General features: G+C 48.5%; 1 protein-coding gene across 1 annotated transcript in view; it reads left to right on the top strand.

The window, feature by feature from the left end:
* c9h11orf49 (chromosome 9 C11orf49 homolog) overlaps positions 1-16,504 on the top strand; it is a 348,746-nt gene that overhangs the window by 196,187 nt on the left and 136,055 nt on the right. Inside the window, exon 3 of the mRNA XM_038808282.1 lies at positions 6,629-6,759. Coding sequence (XP_038664210.1) covers positions 6,629-6,759 — 131 coding nt within the window. The remainder of the gene's footprint in view (positions 1-6,628; positions 6,760-16,504) is intronic.

Genomic DNA, 16,504 nt, shown 5'->3' with positions numbered 1-16,504 from the left:
AGCACACCATAGGCCTTCTTCACAGCTCTATCCACTTGAGTGGCAACTTTCAAAGAACAATGAACATAGACCCCAAGATCTCTCTGCTCCTCCACATTGCCAAGAACCCTACCATTAACCCTGTATTCCGCATTCAGATTTGTCCTTCCAAAATGGACAACCTCACACTTGTCAGGGTTAAACTCCATCTGCCACTTCTCAGCCCAGCTCTGCATTCTATCTATGTCTCTTTGAAGCCGACAACAGCCCTCCTCACTATCCACAACTCCACCAATCTTCGTATCATCTGCAAATTTACTGACCCACCCTTCAACTCCCTCATCCAAGTCGTTAATGAAAATCACAAACAGCAGAGGACCCAGAACTGATCCCTGCGGTACGCCACTGATAACTGGGCTCCAGGCTGAATATTTGCCATCCACCACAACTCTCTGTCTTCTATCGGTTAGCCAGTTTGTTATCCAACTGGCCAAATTTCCCACTATCCCATGCCTCCTTACTTTCTGCATAAGCCTACCATGGGGAACCTTATCAAATGCCTTACTAAAATCCATGTACACTACATCCACTGCTTTACCTTCATCCACATGCTTGGTCACCTCCTCAAAGAATTCAATAAGACTTGTAAGGCAAGACCTACCCCTCACAAATCCGTGCTGACTATCCCTAATCAAGCAATGCCTTTCCAGATGCTCAGAAATCCTATCCCTCAGTACCCTTTCCATTACTTTGCCTACCACCGAAGTAAGACTAACTGGCCTGTAATTCCCAGGGTTATCCCTATTCCCTTTTTTGAACAGGGGCACGACATTCGCCACTCTCCAATCCTCTGGTACCACCCCTGTTGACAGCGAGGACGAAAAGATCATTGCCAACGGCTCTGCAATTTCATTTCTTGCTTCCCATAGAATCCTTGGATATATCCCGTCAGGCCCGGGGGACTTGTCTATCCTCAAGTTTTTCAAAACGCGCAACACATCTTCCTTCCTGACAAGTATCTCCTCAAACTTATCAGTCTGCTTCACGCTGTCCTCTCCAACAATATGGCCCCTCTCATTTGTAAATACTGAAGAAAAATACTTGTTCAAGACCTCTCCTATCTCTTCAGACTCAATACACAATCTCCCGCTACTGTCCTTAATCGGACCTACTCTCACTCTAGTCATTCTCATATTTCTCACGTATGTGTAAAAGGCCTTGGGGTTTTCCTTGATCCTACCCGCCAAAGATTTTTCATGCCCTCTCTTAGCTCTCCTAATCCCTTTCTTCAGTTCCCTCCTGGCTATCTTGTATCCCTCCAGCGCCCTGTCTGAACCTTGTTTCTTCAGCCTTACATAAGTCTCCTTCTTCCTCTTAACAAGACATTCAACCTCTCTTGTCAACCATGGTTCCCTCACTCGACCATCTCTTCCCTGCCTGACAGGGACATACATATCAAAGACACGCAGTACCTGATCCTTGAACAAGTTCCACATTTCACTTGTGTCCTTCCCTGACAGCCTATGTTCCCAACTTCTGCACTTCAATTCTTGTCTGACAGCATTGTATTTACCCTTCCCCCAATTATAAACCTTGCCCTGTTGCTCGCACCTATCCCTCTCCATTACTAAAGTGAAAGTCACAGAATTGTGGTCACTACCTCCAAAAATGCTCCCCCACTAACAAATCTATCACCTGCCCTGGTTCATTACCAAGTACTAAATCCAATATGGCCTCCCCTCTGGTCGGACAATCTACATACTGTGTTAGAAAAGCTTCCTGGACACACTGCACAAACACTACCCCATGCAAACTATTTGATCTAAAGAGTTTCTACTCAATGTTTGGGAAGTTGAAGTCGCCCATGACTACTACCCTGTGACTTCTGCACCTTTCCAGAATCTGTTTCCCAATCTGTTCCTCCACATCTCTGCTGCTATTGGGGGGCCTATAGAACACTCCCAACAAGGTGACTGCTCCTTTCCTATTTCTAACTTCAACCCATATTACCTCAGTAGGCAGATCCCCCTCGAACTGCCTTTCTGCAGCTGTTATACTATCTCTAATTAACAATGTCACCCCCCCCCACCTCTTTTACCATCCTCCCTAATCTTGTTGAAACATCTATAACCAGGGACCTCCAACAACCATTTCTGCCCCTCTTCTATCCAAGTTTCCGTGATGGCCACCACATCGTAGTCCCAAGTACCGATCCATGCATTAAGTTCACCCACCTTATTCCTGATGCTTCTTGCATTAAAGTATACACACTTCAACCCATCTCCTTGCCTGCAAGTACTCTCCTTTGTCATTGTTACCTTCCCCACTGCATCACTACGTGCTTTGGCATCCTGACTATCGTCTACCTTAGTTGCTGGACTACAGATCCGGTTCCCATTCCCCTGCCAAATTAGTTTAAACCCTCCCGAAGAGTACTAGAAAACCTCCCCCCCAGGATATTGGTGCCCCTCTGGTTCAGATGCAACCCGTCCTGCTTGTACAGGTCCCACCTTCCCCAGAATGCGCTCCAATTATCCAAATACCTGAAGCCCTCCCTCCTACACCATTCCTGCAGCCACGTGTTCAACTGCACTCTCTCCCTATTCCTAGCCTCGCTATCACGTGGCACCGGCAACAAACCAGAGATGACAACTCTGTCTGTCCTGGCCCTTAACTTCCAGCCTAACTCCCTAAACTTGTTTATTACCTCCACACCCTTTTTCCTACCTACATCGTTGGTCCCAATGTGCACCACGACTTCTGGCTGCTCACCCTCCCCCTTCAGGATCCTGAAGACACGATCAGAGACATCCCTGGCCCTGGCACCCGGGAGGCAACATACCTTTCGGGAGTCTCGCTCGCGACCACAGAATCTCCTATCTATTCCCCTAACCATTGAATCTCCTATTACTATTGCTTTTCTATGCTCCCCCCTTCCCTTCTGAGCCCCAGAGCCAGACTCAGTGCCAGAGACCTGGCCGCTGGGGCCTTCCCCCGGTAGGTCATCCCCCCCAACAGCATCCAAAACGGTATACTTGTTTTGAAGGGGAATGGCCACGAGGGATCCCTGCACTGTCTGCCTGTTAGTTTTCTTTCCCCTGACTGTAACCCAGCTACTCTTGTCCAGTACCTTTGGTGTGGCTACCTCCCTGTAACTCTTCTCTATGACCCCCTCTGCCTGCCGGATGATCCGAAGTTCATCCAGCTCCAGCTCCAGTACCTTAACACGGTCTCTGAGGAGCTGGAGTTGGGTGCACTTCCCGCAGGTATAGTCAGCGGGGACACCAGTGGTATCCCTCACCACCCACATCCTACAGGAGGAGCATGCAACTGCCCTAGCCTTCATCCCCTCTTACTTTACAGAATTAGCTGCCCTGTGGACCAACTGGACCTCCGCCCTCCGACTCTGCTCCCAGTCAGCTGTACTCTAAACTCCTGGTTCCCTTCACGCTCTTTGATAAATATAGGAAATTAAATGAAAGGAGTACCTTACTCCCTCCTCACCTAACTCCCTCAGTCACCAAACTCTCACTGTAGCACTCAAATGCCACAAGCTCAGCACTCAGTGCAAACTCTAGTGGCCACTCATTCCCTTTCTACCTGAACACCCTCAAAATGTGGATGTCTACCTCCAGAACTGTACTACCCACGCGGCTCTCAGCCTGACTGAGGCACTGTAGTGAAGCCATCGGCTGCTCATGTTCTGATCCCAGAGCTCGAGCTCTTCACATGTTGTTGTTCAAGGTCCTGGAGTTCCCACATAGAACAAGATGTGCATGCAATGCGACTGAGGTGCCCTTCCATGCCTCCATTCATTGGACTACTATCTGAATTTGATAGAAATGAAACTTAACTTTGACGTAAGCCGACTTAAAACTTAACAAATGTAAAAACAACTAGCTAAATTTTTTACCTTTACTCACTTCCCTAAATTAGTGAAACAGGTAATACTCACAAAATAATCACTGACCCATTGAACTGTGATACTAGTCCTTTTTTTGCGAAATATACTTTGCTGCTGCTTCTCTTCCTACCACCATCTGATCTCAGTTTGGAACCTGTTTATACAGGAATAATTTAAAAGTATACAAATCCCAAACATAAAGGGGGCGATTCAGCATCTTCATCCTGCCAACTTGGTGTCAGAATGAGGCTGGGCTCTTGCCAGATTTGTGATGCTCAAAATGTCTCGCACGATTTAACGGAATCTCGCGAGATGTTGCGATCTGGAACTCACTTTCACTGGGCGTAACTCAGATCAACATATTTAAATAAGCTATACGCCTACTTTAATTTTTTTAAAAATAAATTTAGATTAGCCAATTATTTTTTCTAATTAAGGGGCAATTTAGCGTGGCCAATCCACCTACTCTGCACATTTTTGGGTTGTGGGGGCGAAACCCAAACAGACACGGGGAGAATGTGCAAAATCCACACGGACAGTGACCCAGAGCCGGGATCGAACCTGGGACCTCAGCGCCGTGAGGCGGTTGTGCTAACCACTAGGCCACCGTGCTGCCCCTTACGCCTACTTTAATTATACGTTCGCCAGATTCACTTGCCGCCCAGGACTCTTCGATCTCGTGTGCAAGACCTCACCAGAGTGCCGTTTAGTTTTGGTTCACACTAACGTGGACCAGGTGTAACAGCACCTAGGGGAGGTCGCCCAGCCAATTCAAGACACCCGGGTTGTTGGGGACAGGGCAGGGTGCCTGGGTGGCACTGCCAGGCTAGCAGGGGCACTCCAGGGTGCCCGGGAGGCACTGTCAGACTAGCAGAGGCACTGCCAGGTTGCCCTTGTGCCAGGGATCGGACCTGGAGAGTCTTACCAGGTAGAGGGAGAATGGCGGGGGCTCCCGGGGGCCTCCCCAATATTGGAGGGGGAGTGGGTCGTAATGGGGGGGCCAGCAGGAAATCACTAAATGCTGCCTCAGCGAAAATAATCTCCCCGAGGCCAAAAGAAGCTGGCAAAGTGCCGTTGAATATAAAATGTTTCTTGGCAGCAAACACCCATCCAAATGCATCCAAAACCAGGCATAGATGTTTTTCGGGTGAATTGCACCCAACGTTGGCCCTTGAGAACAGTTGCAAGTTGTAAACAGAGATTTTTCACTTTTTATCTTACTTATTTTAAATGCGAGTCTCGACTTCTGAAGGAAATATTCTTGTGCCGATTAATATTTTGAATTGTTGGCACAGCCCCATTCATGAAAAGCTGACCTCGTGAAAACACATGAAGCCCAATACAGTATAATTTAGGATAATAAAGATACTGAATCTCTCAGATCACAAATCATTTATTGTTTTATCATATTTGTCATTAGAGGAAGAAAATAAGTCAATAAACAGATTCTTTTTTTAAATGCAAGAACACGCAAAGTTTGAGTCGATTGTTTTTTGCCACCCAGCTTCCCTGATCTTTCTGTGGGCAAATGCACTGGATGTTTTGGTGCTGAGTCAGGTGACAATTTCCCACATGTGCACCGGGTGGGCACGGTGACATCATGGCAATACGTTTCTGCAGAGCCATACTGGGTGGGCACGGTGACGCAATACGTTTCTGCAGAGCCATACTGGGTGGGCACGGTGACGCAATACGTTTCTGCAGAGCCATACTGGGTGGGCACGGTGACGCAATACGTTTCTGCAGAGCCATACTGGGTGGGCACGGTGACGCAATACGTTTCTGCAGAGCCATACTGGGTGGGCACGGTGACGCAATACGTTTCTGCAGAGCCATACTGGGTGGGCACGGTGACGCAATACGTTTCTGCAGAGCCATACTGGGTGGGCACGGTGACACAATACGTTTCTGCAGAGCCATGTCGATCTGTGGAGTTTCGAAGGGGATCAGGTTGAGTTCAACTTTGGTGGCTTCTCCTTTCAGTGAGGTTTCGTATGGCTGTTAGTATCTGTGGAACCAGTTTCCCAGTTTCAGTCACCAACTCGGTGAAGGAAGTGTAACAGGAGAATTTATTTTTATAATTAATCGTGTCTGAATTTATTTTGCACTAACTGTTTTACTCCAGTTATGTTTTTCCTTAAACAACACAGGAGGAGCTCGGTGGGCCAATCTTATCCATGATGGTACTCTGTCTTGTAAGAGTCCTTCCTGCTTATTCCCTTAATTCCCCTGTCCTTTGTTTTGCCATGGTGCCTGTGTGGCAGTGCCAAGATGCCCAGGTGCCAGCGGGAGTGCCAGGGTACCACCTTGTCCAGAACCCGACCACACGTGGGTCTCTAATGGTCTGGGATGCCACCCCAGGTGCCATTGAAGCTGGTCCATGCTTGGGGAAACCAGTGCTAAATGGCACCATTGTGAGATCTCCCAGGCCTGTCCGTTAGTTCTCGGGCAATGGGAGAATCCGACTTCGGCATATTTAAATGAGGATCATGGCTCATGGAAATATCTTAATCTGGATCTGGCCCAGTGAGATCGCAACATTTCACGAGATCTCGTTTAATCTTCCGAGGCATTTCGAGCACTGCGAATCTCGCGAGAGACCTCTCGTGAGATTCAATAGCCTCGTCGCGTTACCAAGTCGGGAGCGACTAGGCCATTAAACCGCGCCCAACACCTCAGCAATGAATTGAATTGCTTAGTTGTTTGTTTGTATGAAACATAATTGATGCTTATTTTTCTGTTTAGTTTTAACAGCGTCCAACATGGAAGTCACATTTTGTTTCGTGAATTCACCTTCATCAAAGCCACCCCTTACAACAGAGCTTCATTTATACGAATGTTCTGGCGGTGCTTTCGTCAAATAGGCAAGAATGGAGGTAAGATGTTCTCAGTGATCCTTTCAGAAGGCTGGTGACATTTCCGTGTCATATGTAAAAATGAAAATAGTTCATTTGAGCTTGTACTTACAAATTTTATTTCGTATTTATTCAGTCTCTGCTGGTAATTAGTCCACGCGGTATGTTGGTAACTTGCTGCCCCACCTTCATGCAGTTTGGCAAGAGAGAGTGCGTGCTTTACAAATCCATTCAACATAGAACATAGAACAGTACAGCACAGTACAGGCCCTTCAGCCCACGATGTTTTGCCGACTATTTTTCCTAATCTAAGATCAACCTAACCTACACCTCTTCAATTTACTGCTGTCCATGTGTCTAAGAGTCGCTTAAATGTCCCTAATGACTGACTCCACCACCTCTGCTGGCAGTGCATTCCACACACCCACCACTCTCTGCATAAAGAACCTACCTCTGACATCTCCCCTATACATTCCTCCAATCACCTTAAAATTATGTCCCTTTGTGACAGCCATTTCCACCTTGAGGAAAAGTCTCTGGCCATCCACTCTATCCATGCATCTCATCACCTTGTACATCTCCATCAAGCCACCTCCCTGCCTTCTTCGCTCCAGGGAGAAAAGCCCTCAACCTTTCTTCATAAGACATGCCCTCCAGTCCAGGCAGCATCCTGGTAAATCTCCTCTGTACCCTCTCCAAAGCATCCACATCCTTCCTATAATGAGGCGACCAGAACTGGACACAATATTCCAAGTGTGGTCTAACTAGAGTTTTATAAAGCTGCAGCAAAACCTCGTGGCTCTTAAACTCAATCCCCCTGTTAATGAAAGCCAACACACCATACGCCTTCTGAACAATCCTATCAACCTGGGTGGCAACTTTGAAGGATCTATGTACACGGACCCCAAGATCCCTCTGTTCCTCCATGCTTCCAAGAATCCTGCCTTTAACCCTGTATTCAGCATTCAAATTCAACCTTCCAAAATGAATCCCTTCACATTTATCAAGGTTGAACTCCATCTGCCACTTCTCAGCCCAGCTCTGCTTCCTATCAATGTCCTGCTGTAACCTGCAACAACCCTCAACACTATCTACAACTCCCCCAACCTTTGTGTCATCGGCAAACTTACTAACCCACCCTTCCACTTCCTCATCCAAGTCATTTATAAAAACCACAAAGAGCAGAGGTCCCAGAACAGATCCTTGCAGGACACCACTGTTCACCGACCTCCAGGCGGAATACTTTCCATCCACTGCCACTCGCTGTCTTCTTTCGGCCAGCCAACTCTGTATCCAGACAGCCAAATTTCCCTGTATCCCATGCCCCCTAACTTTCTGAATGAGCCTACCATGGGGAACCTTATCAGATGCCTTTCTGAAATCCATATACATCCACTGCCCGACCTTTATCAATGTGTCTCGTCACATCCTCAAAGAATTCAATGAGGCTTGTGAGGCATGACCCGCCCCTCACAAAGCCATGCTGACTATCTTTAATCAAACTATGCTTTTCTAAATAATCATAAATTCAATCTCTCAGAATCCTTTCCAATATTTTGCTCACCACAGTAAGACTGATGGGTCTGTAATTCCCAGGGATTTCCATGTTCTCTTTCTTGAACAGGGGAACAACATTCGCCTCCCTCCAATCATCCGGTACTACTCCAGTGGAGAGTGAGGAAGCAAAGATCATCGCCAATGGCACAGCAATCTCTCCCTCGCTTCCCGTAGTAACCTTGGGTGTATCCCATCAGGCCCAGGGAACTTATCCATCCTGATGCTTTTTGAAATTTCCAGCACATCCTCCTTATTAATAGCAACCTGTTTGAGTCTATTAACCTGGTTCACACTGTTCTCATGAGCAACAAGGTCCCTCTCTCTCGTGAAAACTGAAGCAAAGTATTCATTTAGGGCCTCCCCCATCTCCTCAGACTCTAGGCACAAGTTCCCTCCACTATCCCTGATCGGCCCTACTCTCACTCTGATCATTCTCTTATTTCTCACATAAGTATAGAACGCCTTGGGGTTTTCCCTAATCTTCCCCACCAAGGATTTTTCATGCCCCATTCTCGCTCTCCTCAGTCCATTTTTGGCCTTCCTGGCTACCTTGTAACCCTCTAGAGCTGAGTCAGATCCTTGCTTCCTCAACCTTACGTAAGCTTCCTTCTTCCCCTTGACCAGAAGCTCCACTTCTCTTGTCATCCAATGCTCCTTCACCCTACCATTCCTTCCTCGTCTCAGTGGGACGAAACAATTCAGCACTCGCAGCAAGTGCTCCTTAAACAATCCCCATATTACTGTTGTGCATTTCCCCAAGAACAATTTTTACCACTTTATTCTGTGTTCTATTCTATGTTTAAATGTTACTGAGCACAGGTAGTCTGGGCAAACTAGGATTTATTTTTTCATATTTTTCTCCTTTTTGTCTAATGTTGTTACCGCTATTCAACTGCAGGAGCAGAATCACTTGATTATTTTAAACCTATATCTCAAGGCGTTCAACAGATCTATTAGCTTTGTCATTGGCTTTTAAGTTCTATTTGGGGTTGAAATAGCTCAATTTATATGATATTTAAGGCAATGCTTAAGAAATGGCTCATAAAAATCATATATTCTGCGCCTAAAAATTAAAATTAAACTGACATGAACATTGTCCTTTTGAAAAGCAATCTTGTGCCTGTGTGAACCTAATATACATTCTGCATTTTGTAAAGCATGCTATCTGTCTGCCCTTCTACTTTCAACGATTTGTACAACATACACCCCCACATCCCTCTGCTCCTATACCACCTTTACATTTGCATCTTTTATGTTATTTTGCTTCTCCGCATTCATCCCACACAGTGAATCACTTCACACTTTCCTGCAATGAATTTCACTACCACATGTCTACCCATTCCACCATCTGTAAATTTTGAAGCTGTGCCCTGCGCATTAATCATCTCAAGTCTCATTTGTCAAAACAGATCTAGAAAAGCAGTGATCCTGGTGAATCCTGGAGGTCCTCAATACAGAGGGGCTGGTTTAGCACACTGGGCTAATTCGCTGGCTTTTAAAGCAGACCAAGGCAGGCCAGCAGCACAGTTCAATTCCCGTACCAGCCTCCCCGAACAGGCGTCGGAATGTGGCGACTAGGGGCTTTTCACAGTAAATTCATTGAAGCCTACTCGTGACAATAAGCGACTTTCATTTTCATTTCATTTCATTCATCATCCTCCAGTACAAAAAAAATGTTTACCATTTATCTATGTTTCCTGCCATTCAGCCAATTCATGTTGCTACTATCCCTTTGATTCCATGTGCATTAAACTTTCTCACAAGTCTGTTGTGTGGCACTTGACCAAATGCCTTTTGGAAGTCCATGTACACCACATTGACCACATTACTCTCACCAATCCGCTGTAACCTGATCAAAAAACTCAAGCAAGTTAGTGAAACACAATTTACCCCAAACAAATTGGTGCTGGATTTCCTTAAAATATCTGCAATTATCCAATTGACTGTTGTTTTATCCTGAATTATAGTGTTGAAATGCTTTCCCACAACCAAGGGTGAACTGACCAGCCTGTAACTGCTGGGTTTGTTGTTACATTCTTGTTACAACAAAAGCGTAACATTTACAATTCTCCAGTCCCCTGCCACCACCCCTGCTCCAAAGGGGAATTGGAAGATTGTGGCCAGTGCCACTTCACTGTCTTCGGTGTCCCCAGATTGCAGCTCATTCGGTCCTGGTCACTTACCGACTTTATGTGCAGCCAGCTTTTCTAAGACAAAGTCAAAGTACTGCCTGTGCTGGAAATCGGAAATAAAAACATAAAGTTCTGGAAAAACTCAGGGTCAGGCAGCATCTGTGGTGAAGAGCAGAATTCTGATGACTTTTCATCAGGGCTGAAGAAAGATTGGAATGCAGTAAGTTTTGAGCCATTGGAAGGGGAAGGGAGGCAGCTGGGAGCGTCTGTGACCGGGTAGAGGGCAGGAGAGATTAAATGACAACAGATTTCATGGTCCAAAAATCAAAGAGAGCGGTAAAGAAACATAAGATGTGACCAGATGAGGAGTGAATAGCTACACAGCAGCTGAATGCAACATGAAGGGATAAAGAAAGAAACGAAACAAGACTGAATCAGCAAAAAAAAAACCCCACAGAATAAGATGGAGACAGAGTCAGTTGAATCAGTGTTGAGCCCCAAAGGCTGTAAAAGGTACAAGTACTTGTAGCCGAATCAGAATGCATGCTGGGAAATTTGGTCAAGTACTACAATAAAAAATGAACAATGATGGAAACTACAGGTGTTCAGACGTAAGATGTGCCGTGGCGAACCACAAGAAAGATCTTAAGCAAAAGATAGCAACTTTGTAGTGAAAATGAGGAAGAGACATTAGAACTGGACAACCGCAGACATTTATAGACCCCGAGCAAGAAGGTCATCAACTTTTGTGGTTTCAAAGGGCTGTTAAGGTGGAAACTGTATAGGGAACATGGAACAGATGTGTTGTTTACCAGACATTGGGAAGATTGGCCTCAGCCACATGAGGGTCTGACAAATACGTTACGGACATTCAAGATGGCTGAAGAAATTGATGTGAGGGTACGGGTGATTGAAGGTTCAGGAAGGCAAACCCTGAGAACAACCATCACAGAAGATGATCCTGAGTCTGTGGCTCGGAGCCCAGTAATGTACCACTGGAGAAGAGCCTGGCCAGCTGTTCTGCGAGGGTGATACTCGAGTTTGATTCCTGAGTTGAGAAACGTTTGTTAGTATACTGGGTTCAAGAGTCTATGTGACATTCATTGAGTTAAAGAGTCTGTGTGACAGGTATTGAGTTTCAAATCTGTGTAACATATGAGTACAAATAGGGGCAGCACGGTAACATTCTGGATAGCACAACTGCTTCACAGCTCCAGGGTCCCAGGTTCGATTCCGGCTTGGGTCACTGTCTGTGCGGAGTCTGCACATCCTCCCCGTGTGTGCATGCGTTTCCTCCGGGTGCTCCGGTTTCCTCCCACAGTCCAAAGATGCGCAGGTTAGGTGGATTGGCCATGATAAATTGCCCTTAGTGTCCAAAATTGCCCTTAGTGTTGGGTGGGGTTACTGGGTTATGGGGATAGGATGGCGGTGTTGACCGTGGGTAGGGTGCTCTTTCCAAGAGCCGGTGTAGACTCGATGGGCTGAATAGCCTCCTTCTGCACTGTAAAAAGAGTCTTCAACTGAATACTATTAGCCTTGTGCAGTTTGTGTGATGTGTCAGTTCTGAACTCTCAAGGAGTAGAGGGGGATCAAACTGGCTGGAATTCTCCGTTTGTTGCGATTCACTTTTCCCGCCGGCAGAGCACCCCAGCCCGCAGGTTACCTGGTGCCATCAGATGGTTACAATGTGAAATCCCATTGCCGAGGTTGGGGAATGGTGCGGAATGAGGGATTCTGGGAGGAAGGAGGTACTGGGGGGAACAGAGAGATTGAGGTGGAAGGAGGAATAGGGGGACAGGGAGTGAGCTGACGGACAGAGACTTGTCCTTTGAGAAGCTGGCGAGGATGAGGACCTCCCTGACCCTTCGGGCAGTCGGGACCCTCACCACCACCTGTTCTCCTTCCTTCAGCGGCTCCCTGGGTCCTCCCTGGGCTTGTCTTCCAGCCTCTCATGGTCCAGCTCCTCCTCTTCCTCAGACGAGGCTACATGCCCCTCCTCCTCCAGCGTGTCACCCCTTTGCTGTGCCAGGAGGGCACAGTGGAGACCCACTGGTGGATGTACAGCAGTGCATCGTTGATGTGGTCCAGGCATCGGAACAGTGTTTTGAGCAGTCCAATGTACCACTCAATGACAGCACAGGTGGCAAAAAGGACCTCACTATATCGGGTCTTAGCCAGGACTTCAGCGGGTACCCCTTATCCCCCAAAAGCCAACCCGTCATCCTCGAATGGTCCTCGCAGATGTCAAGGATCTCCGAGTGTCTCAGAATATAGCTCATGTGCACACTCCCTGGGAAATGTGCACACACGTGTATGCTCCAGAGCTGGTGGTCGCACACGAGTTGAACATTCTGGGAGTGGAACCCCTTCCAGTTAATGAAGGGTCCGCCATGATGCCCCAGTGTGTGCAAAGTGACAATTGTGCCATCAATTACCCCCAGGACCTGGGGCATCCCGGCTACGGCGGAGATTTCTGCACCTCAGGCATCTTGATGGACTTGGTCCAGCTCAAAGTTTATATAGTCAGCTGCCCGGGCATACAGGACATCCGTGACTTCATAGATTTGGTAGAATTCCTATAGTGCATAAGGAGGCCATTCTGCCCATCGAGTCTGCACCGACCCTTTAAAAGAGCACGCTACCCATGCCCACTCATCCTTCCACCCCGCCCTTTTCCCATAACCTAACCTACACATTCCTGGATGCTAAGGTGCAATTTATCATGGCCGATCCACCTAACTAATACATCTTTGGACTGTGGGAGGAAACCAGAGCACCCGGAGGAAACCCACGCAGACACGGGGAGAACGTGCAAGCTCCATACAGAGAATCACCCAAGGCCAGAATTGAACCTGGGACCCTGGTGCTGTGAGACAGCGGTGTTAATCACTGTGCTACCATGTCAACTTCACGGATGCACCTGTGGGCTGTAGCTTTTGAAATGCCACACAAGTCCCCGCTTGAGCCCTGGAATGATTCTGTTGCATAAAGGTTCAGGGCTATGTTGACCTTCAAGGCCACGGGGGATAGCGTGTCCTCCTACACCACAGGGTGCCAGGTCTGTGAGGACATGGCACAGGCGCCACACCATCTCCTTGTTGAGATGGAGCCTCCCGCGGCACATGCTGTCCAACATCTCGAACGACCAACAACATCTGTACACCTTGCACCGTCGCTGGCGTCCCCCTCTGGGTCCCTCCCTTGTCTTATGGGCAGCCAGATCCCTAGACATAGGATGCAGCCTCGAGCCTGCATCAACGCTGCTGCCGCCTTCTTCGACATCTCGCCGTCTGGCCTGCCACTAGCATTGCGAGGGTTGCTGCTGCGGGCTTGGCCATCCAGCATTGCGAGGGCTGCTGCTGCGGGCTCGGCCATCCAGCATTGTGAGGGCTGCTGCTGCGGGCTCGGCCATCCAGCATTACGAGGGCTGCTGCTGCGGGCTCGGCCATCCAGCATTGTGAGGGCTGCTGCTGCAGGCGTGGCCATCCAGCATTGCCAGAGCTGCTGCATTGTGAGGGCTGCTGCTGCGGGCTTGGCCATCCAGCATTGCGAGGGCTGCTGCTGCGGGCTCGGCCATCCAGCATTGCCAGAGCTGCTGCTGCGGGCTCGGCCATCCAGCATTGCGAGGGCTGCTGCTGCGGGCTTGGCCATCCAGCATTGTGAGGGCTGCTGCTTTGCGAGGGTTGCTGCTGCGGGCTCGGCCATCCAGCATTGTGAGGGCTGCTGCTTTGCGAGGGTTGCTGCTGTGGGCTTGGCCATCCAGCATTGTGAGGGCTGCTGCTGCGGGCTTGGCCATCCAGCATTGTGAGGGCTGCTGCTGCGGGCTTGGCCATCCAGCATTGTGAGGGCTGCTGCTGCGGGCTCGGCCATCCAGCATTGCCAGAGCTGCTGCGTTGCGAGGGCTGCTGCTGCGGGCTCGGCCATCCAGCATTGTGAGGGCTGCTGCTGCGGGCTTGGCCATCCAGCATTGTGAGGGCTGCTGCTGCGGGCTCGGCCATCCAGCATTGCCAGAGCTGCTGCGTTGCGAGGGCTGCTGCTGCGGGCTCGGCCATCCAGCATTGTGAGGGCTGCTGCTGCGGGCTTGGCCATCCAGCATTGCCAGAGCTGCTGCATTGCGAGGGCTGCTGCTGCAGGCTCAGCCATCCAGCATTGCCAGAGCTGCTGCTGCGGGCGTGGCCATCCAGCATTGCGAGGGCTGCTATCCAGTATTGCCAGAACTGCTGCTTTGCGAGGGCTGCTGCTGCGGGCTCGGCGATCCAGCATGGTCGCTGGGCAGAATTGCAGGAGAGAGATTAGTTAGGGCCTGCACTCGGGGACCCTCAAATCCCGCCAGCTTCCCCCAGTTGTGCTGGAGAACCCCTACTTGCATACTCACCCCCGGCCACATCAGGAGTCCCTCGGCACGGCTGGGGTTCTCCGTTATACCGGCTCCCGGGGGTTTCCCGATAGCGTGGGGCTGCCCCACAATGGGAAACTCCACTGACCGGCTGACGTAATGGAGAATACCGCCGGCCGGTCGGGGCGGAAATGTGGCCGAGAATCCCGCCCCTGACCCGTGCCGGAAACACTCGGGGGGAACGTGCTCAAATACCCTTCCCTAATCCACACACACACCCTCTGGTTGTGGGGAAATCCCCAGTGCAGAAGCCCAACTCTTGGGTGTTTTTAAAATAAATTTAGAGTATCCAATTTTATATTTTTTTCCACAGTAAGAAGTCTTACAACACCAGGTTAAAGTCCAACAGGTTTAGAGATAGAGAAATACAGTACAGAACAGGCCCTTCGGCCCACGATGTTGTGCCGAACTTTTATCCTAGGTTAATCATAGAATTTTGGACACTAAGGGCAATTTATCATGGCCAATCCACCCAATGTGCACATCTTTGGACTGTTTGTGTCAAACACTAGCTTTCAGAGCACTCCTCAGGAGCACTGCTCGTTCCTTATTCACCTGAGGAAGGAGCAGTGCTCCGAAAGCTAGTGTTTGAAACAAACATGTTGGACTTTAACCTGGTGTTGGAAGACTTCTTACTGTGCTCACCCCAGCCCAGCGCCGGCAACTCCACATCATATTTTTTTCCAATTAAGGGGCAATTTACCATGGCCAATCCACCTAACCTGCAAACTCCACACGGACAGTGACCCAGGGCTGGGATTCAAACCCGGGTCCTCAGTGCCGCAGTCCCAGTGCTAACCACTGCGCCACTGTCCAGCTCTTGGGTGTTTGATTTGTTGGCTGCTGCCTCTGTGCTGTTAATGGCCCCAGGGTTCAGTCAACATGCCCAAGCCTAACAGTTTCATTGGAATGGAGTGCAACGAAACTTGTCTGAGACGTGGATCCACGAGAATGCATTTGAGAGCTGTGAAGTGCTCACATAACTAACAATGCCAATTCCTTATTAGCAATAGCCTTCAGCTTTGCAGCCAGAGGCTTCTCCCGGTCAGAGGGAGTTAAAGTATAACCAAGGAGAGAGCTCTGCTCTGGAAGTGTTTGGTGGCACAGACAGGTAGCAGCTATAATTGCCCCTGTTATGGGTATACACAATAGTGGAGGATGGCCTTTAGGACCCGCAGGCACTGAGTCCATCACTCCACCCAGCCACGGGGCATACCCCAACTGATGCCACACTGCCCCCTGACCAGGCCCATTCCGCCCCTGGCTTGTGTGGTTTTGAATACCCACCGGGGTGATTTTAAAATTTTCGATGGCTGTGACATTTAAAAGTGTAAGCATTCAGTCTTACAGGGTCACTATCTGTGTCATTCTGCCAACAATATGTGTCCTCAGTAAAATAAAATAATTCCATTTTCTAACTTGGAAAAGAATGTGACATTGCAATTGCACAACTTTACAAAGCCTGGTTGTGTGAAACTCAGTCATATTTCATTCATCCCTTTTATGATGATGCCAAACCACAAAGCTTGCAATAGACATTAGGAAATTTTGGGTAAGAAATTTAATTTGAACATGTGTCATTTTATAGTACTGGGATTATTTAATAATTATTCTATGAAGTTTTCACGGTAATTGTCAACGAAGACCTTCATCCATCCATTCAAAATCAGCTGGAACATTT

This window comes from Scyliorhinus canicula, chromosome 9 (assembly GCF_902713615.1).
Source record: "Scyliorhinus canicula chromosome 9, sScyCan1.1, whole genome shotgun sequence".
NCBI classification, from domain to species: domain Eukaryota; kingdom Metazoa; phylum Chordata; class Chondrichthyes; order Carcharhiniformes; family Scyliorhinidae; genus Scyliorhinus; species Scyliorhinus canicula.
This window is presented reverse-complemented; position numbering and strand designations above follow the sequence as displayed.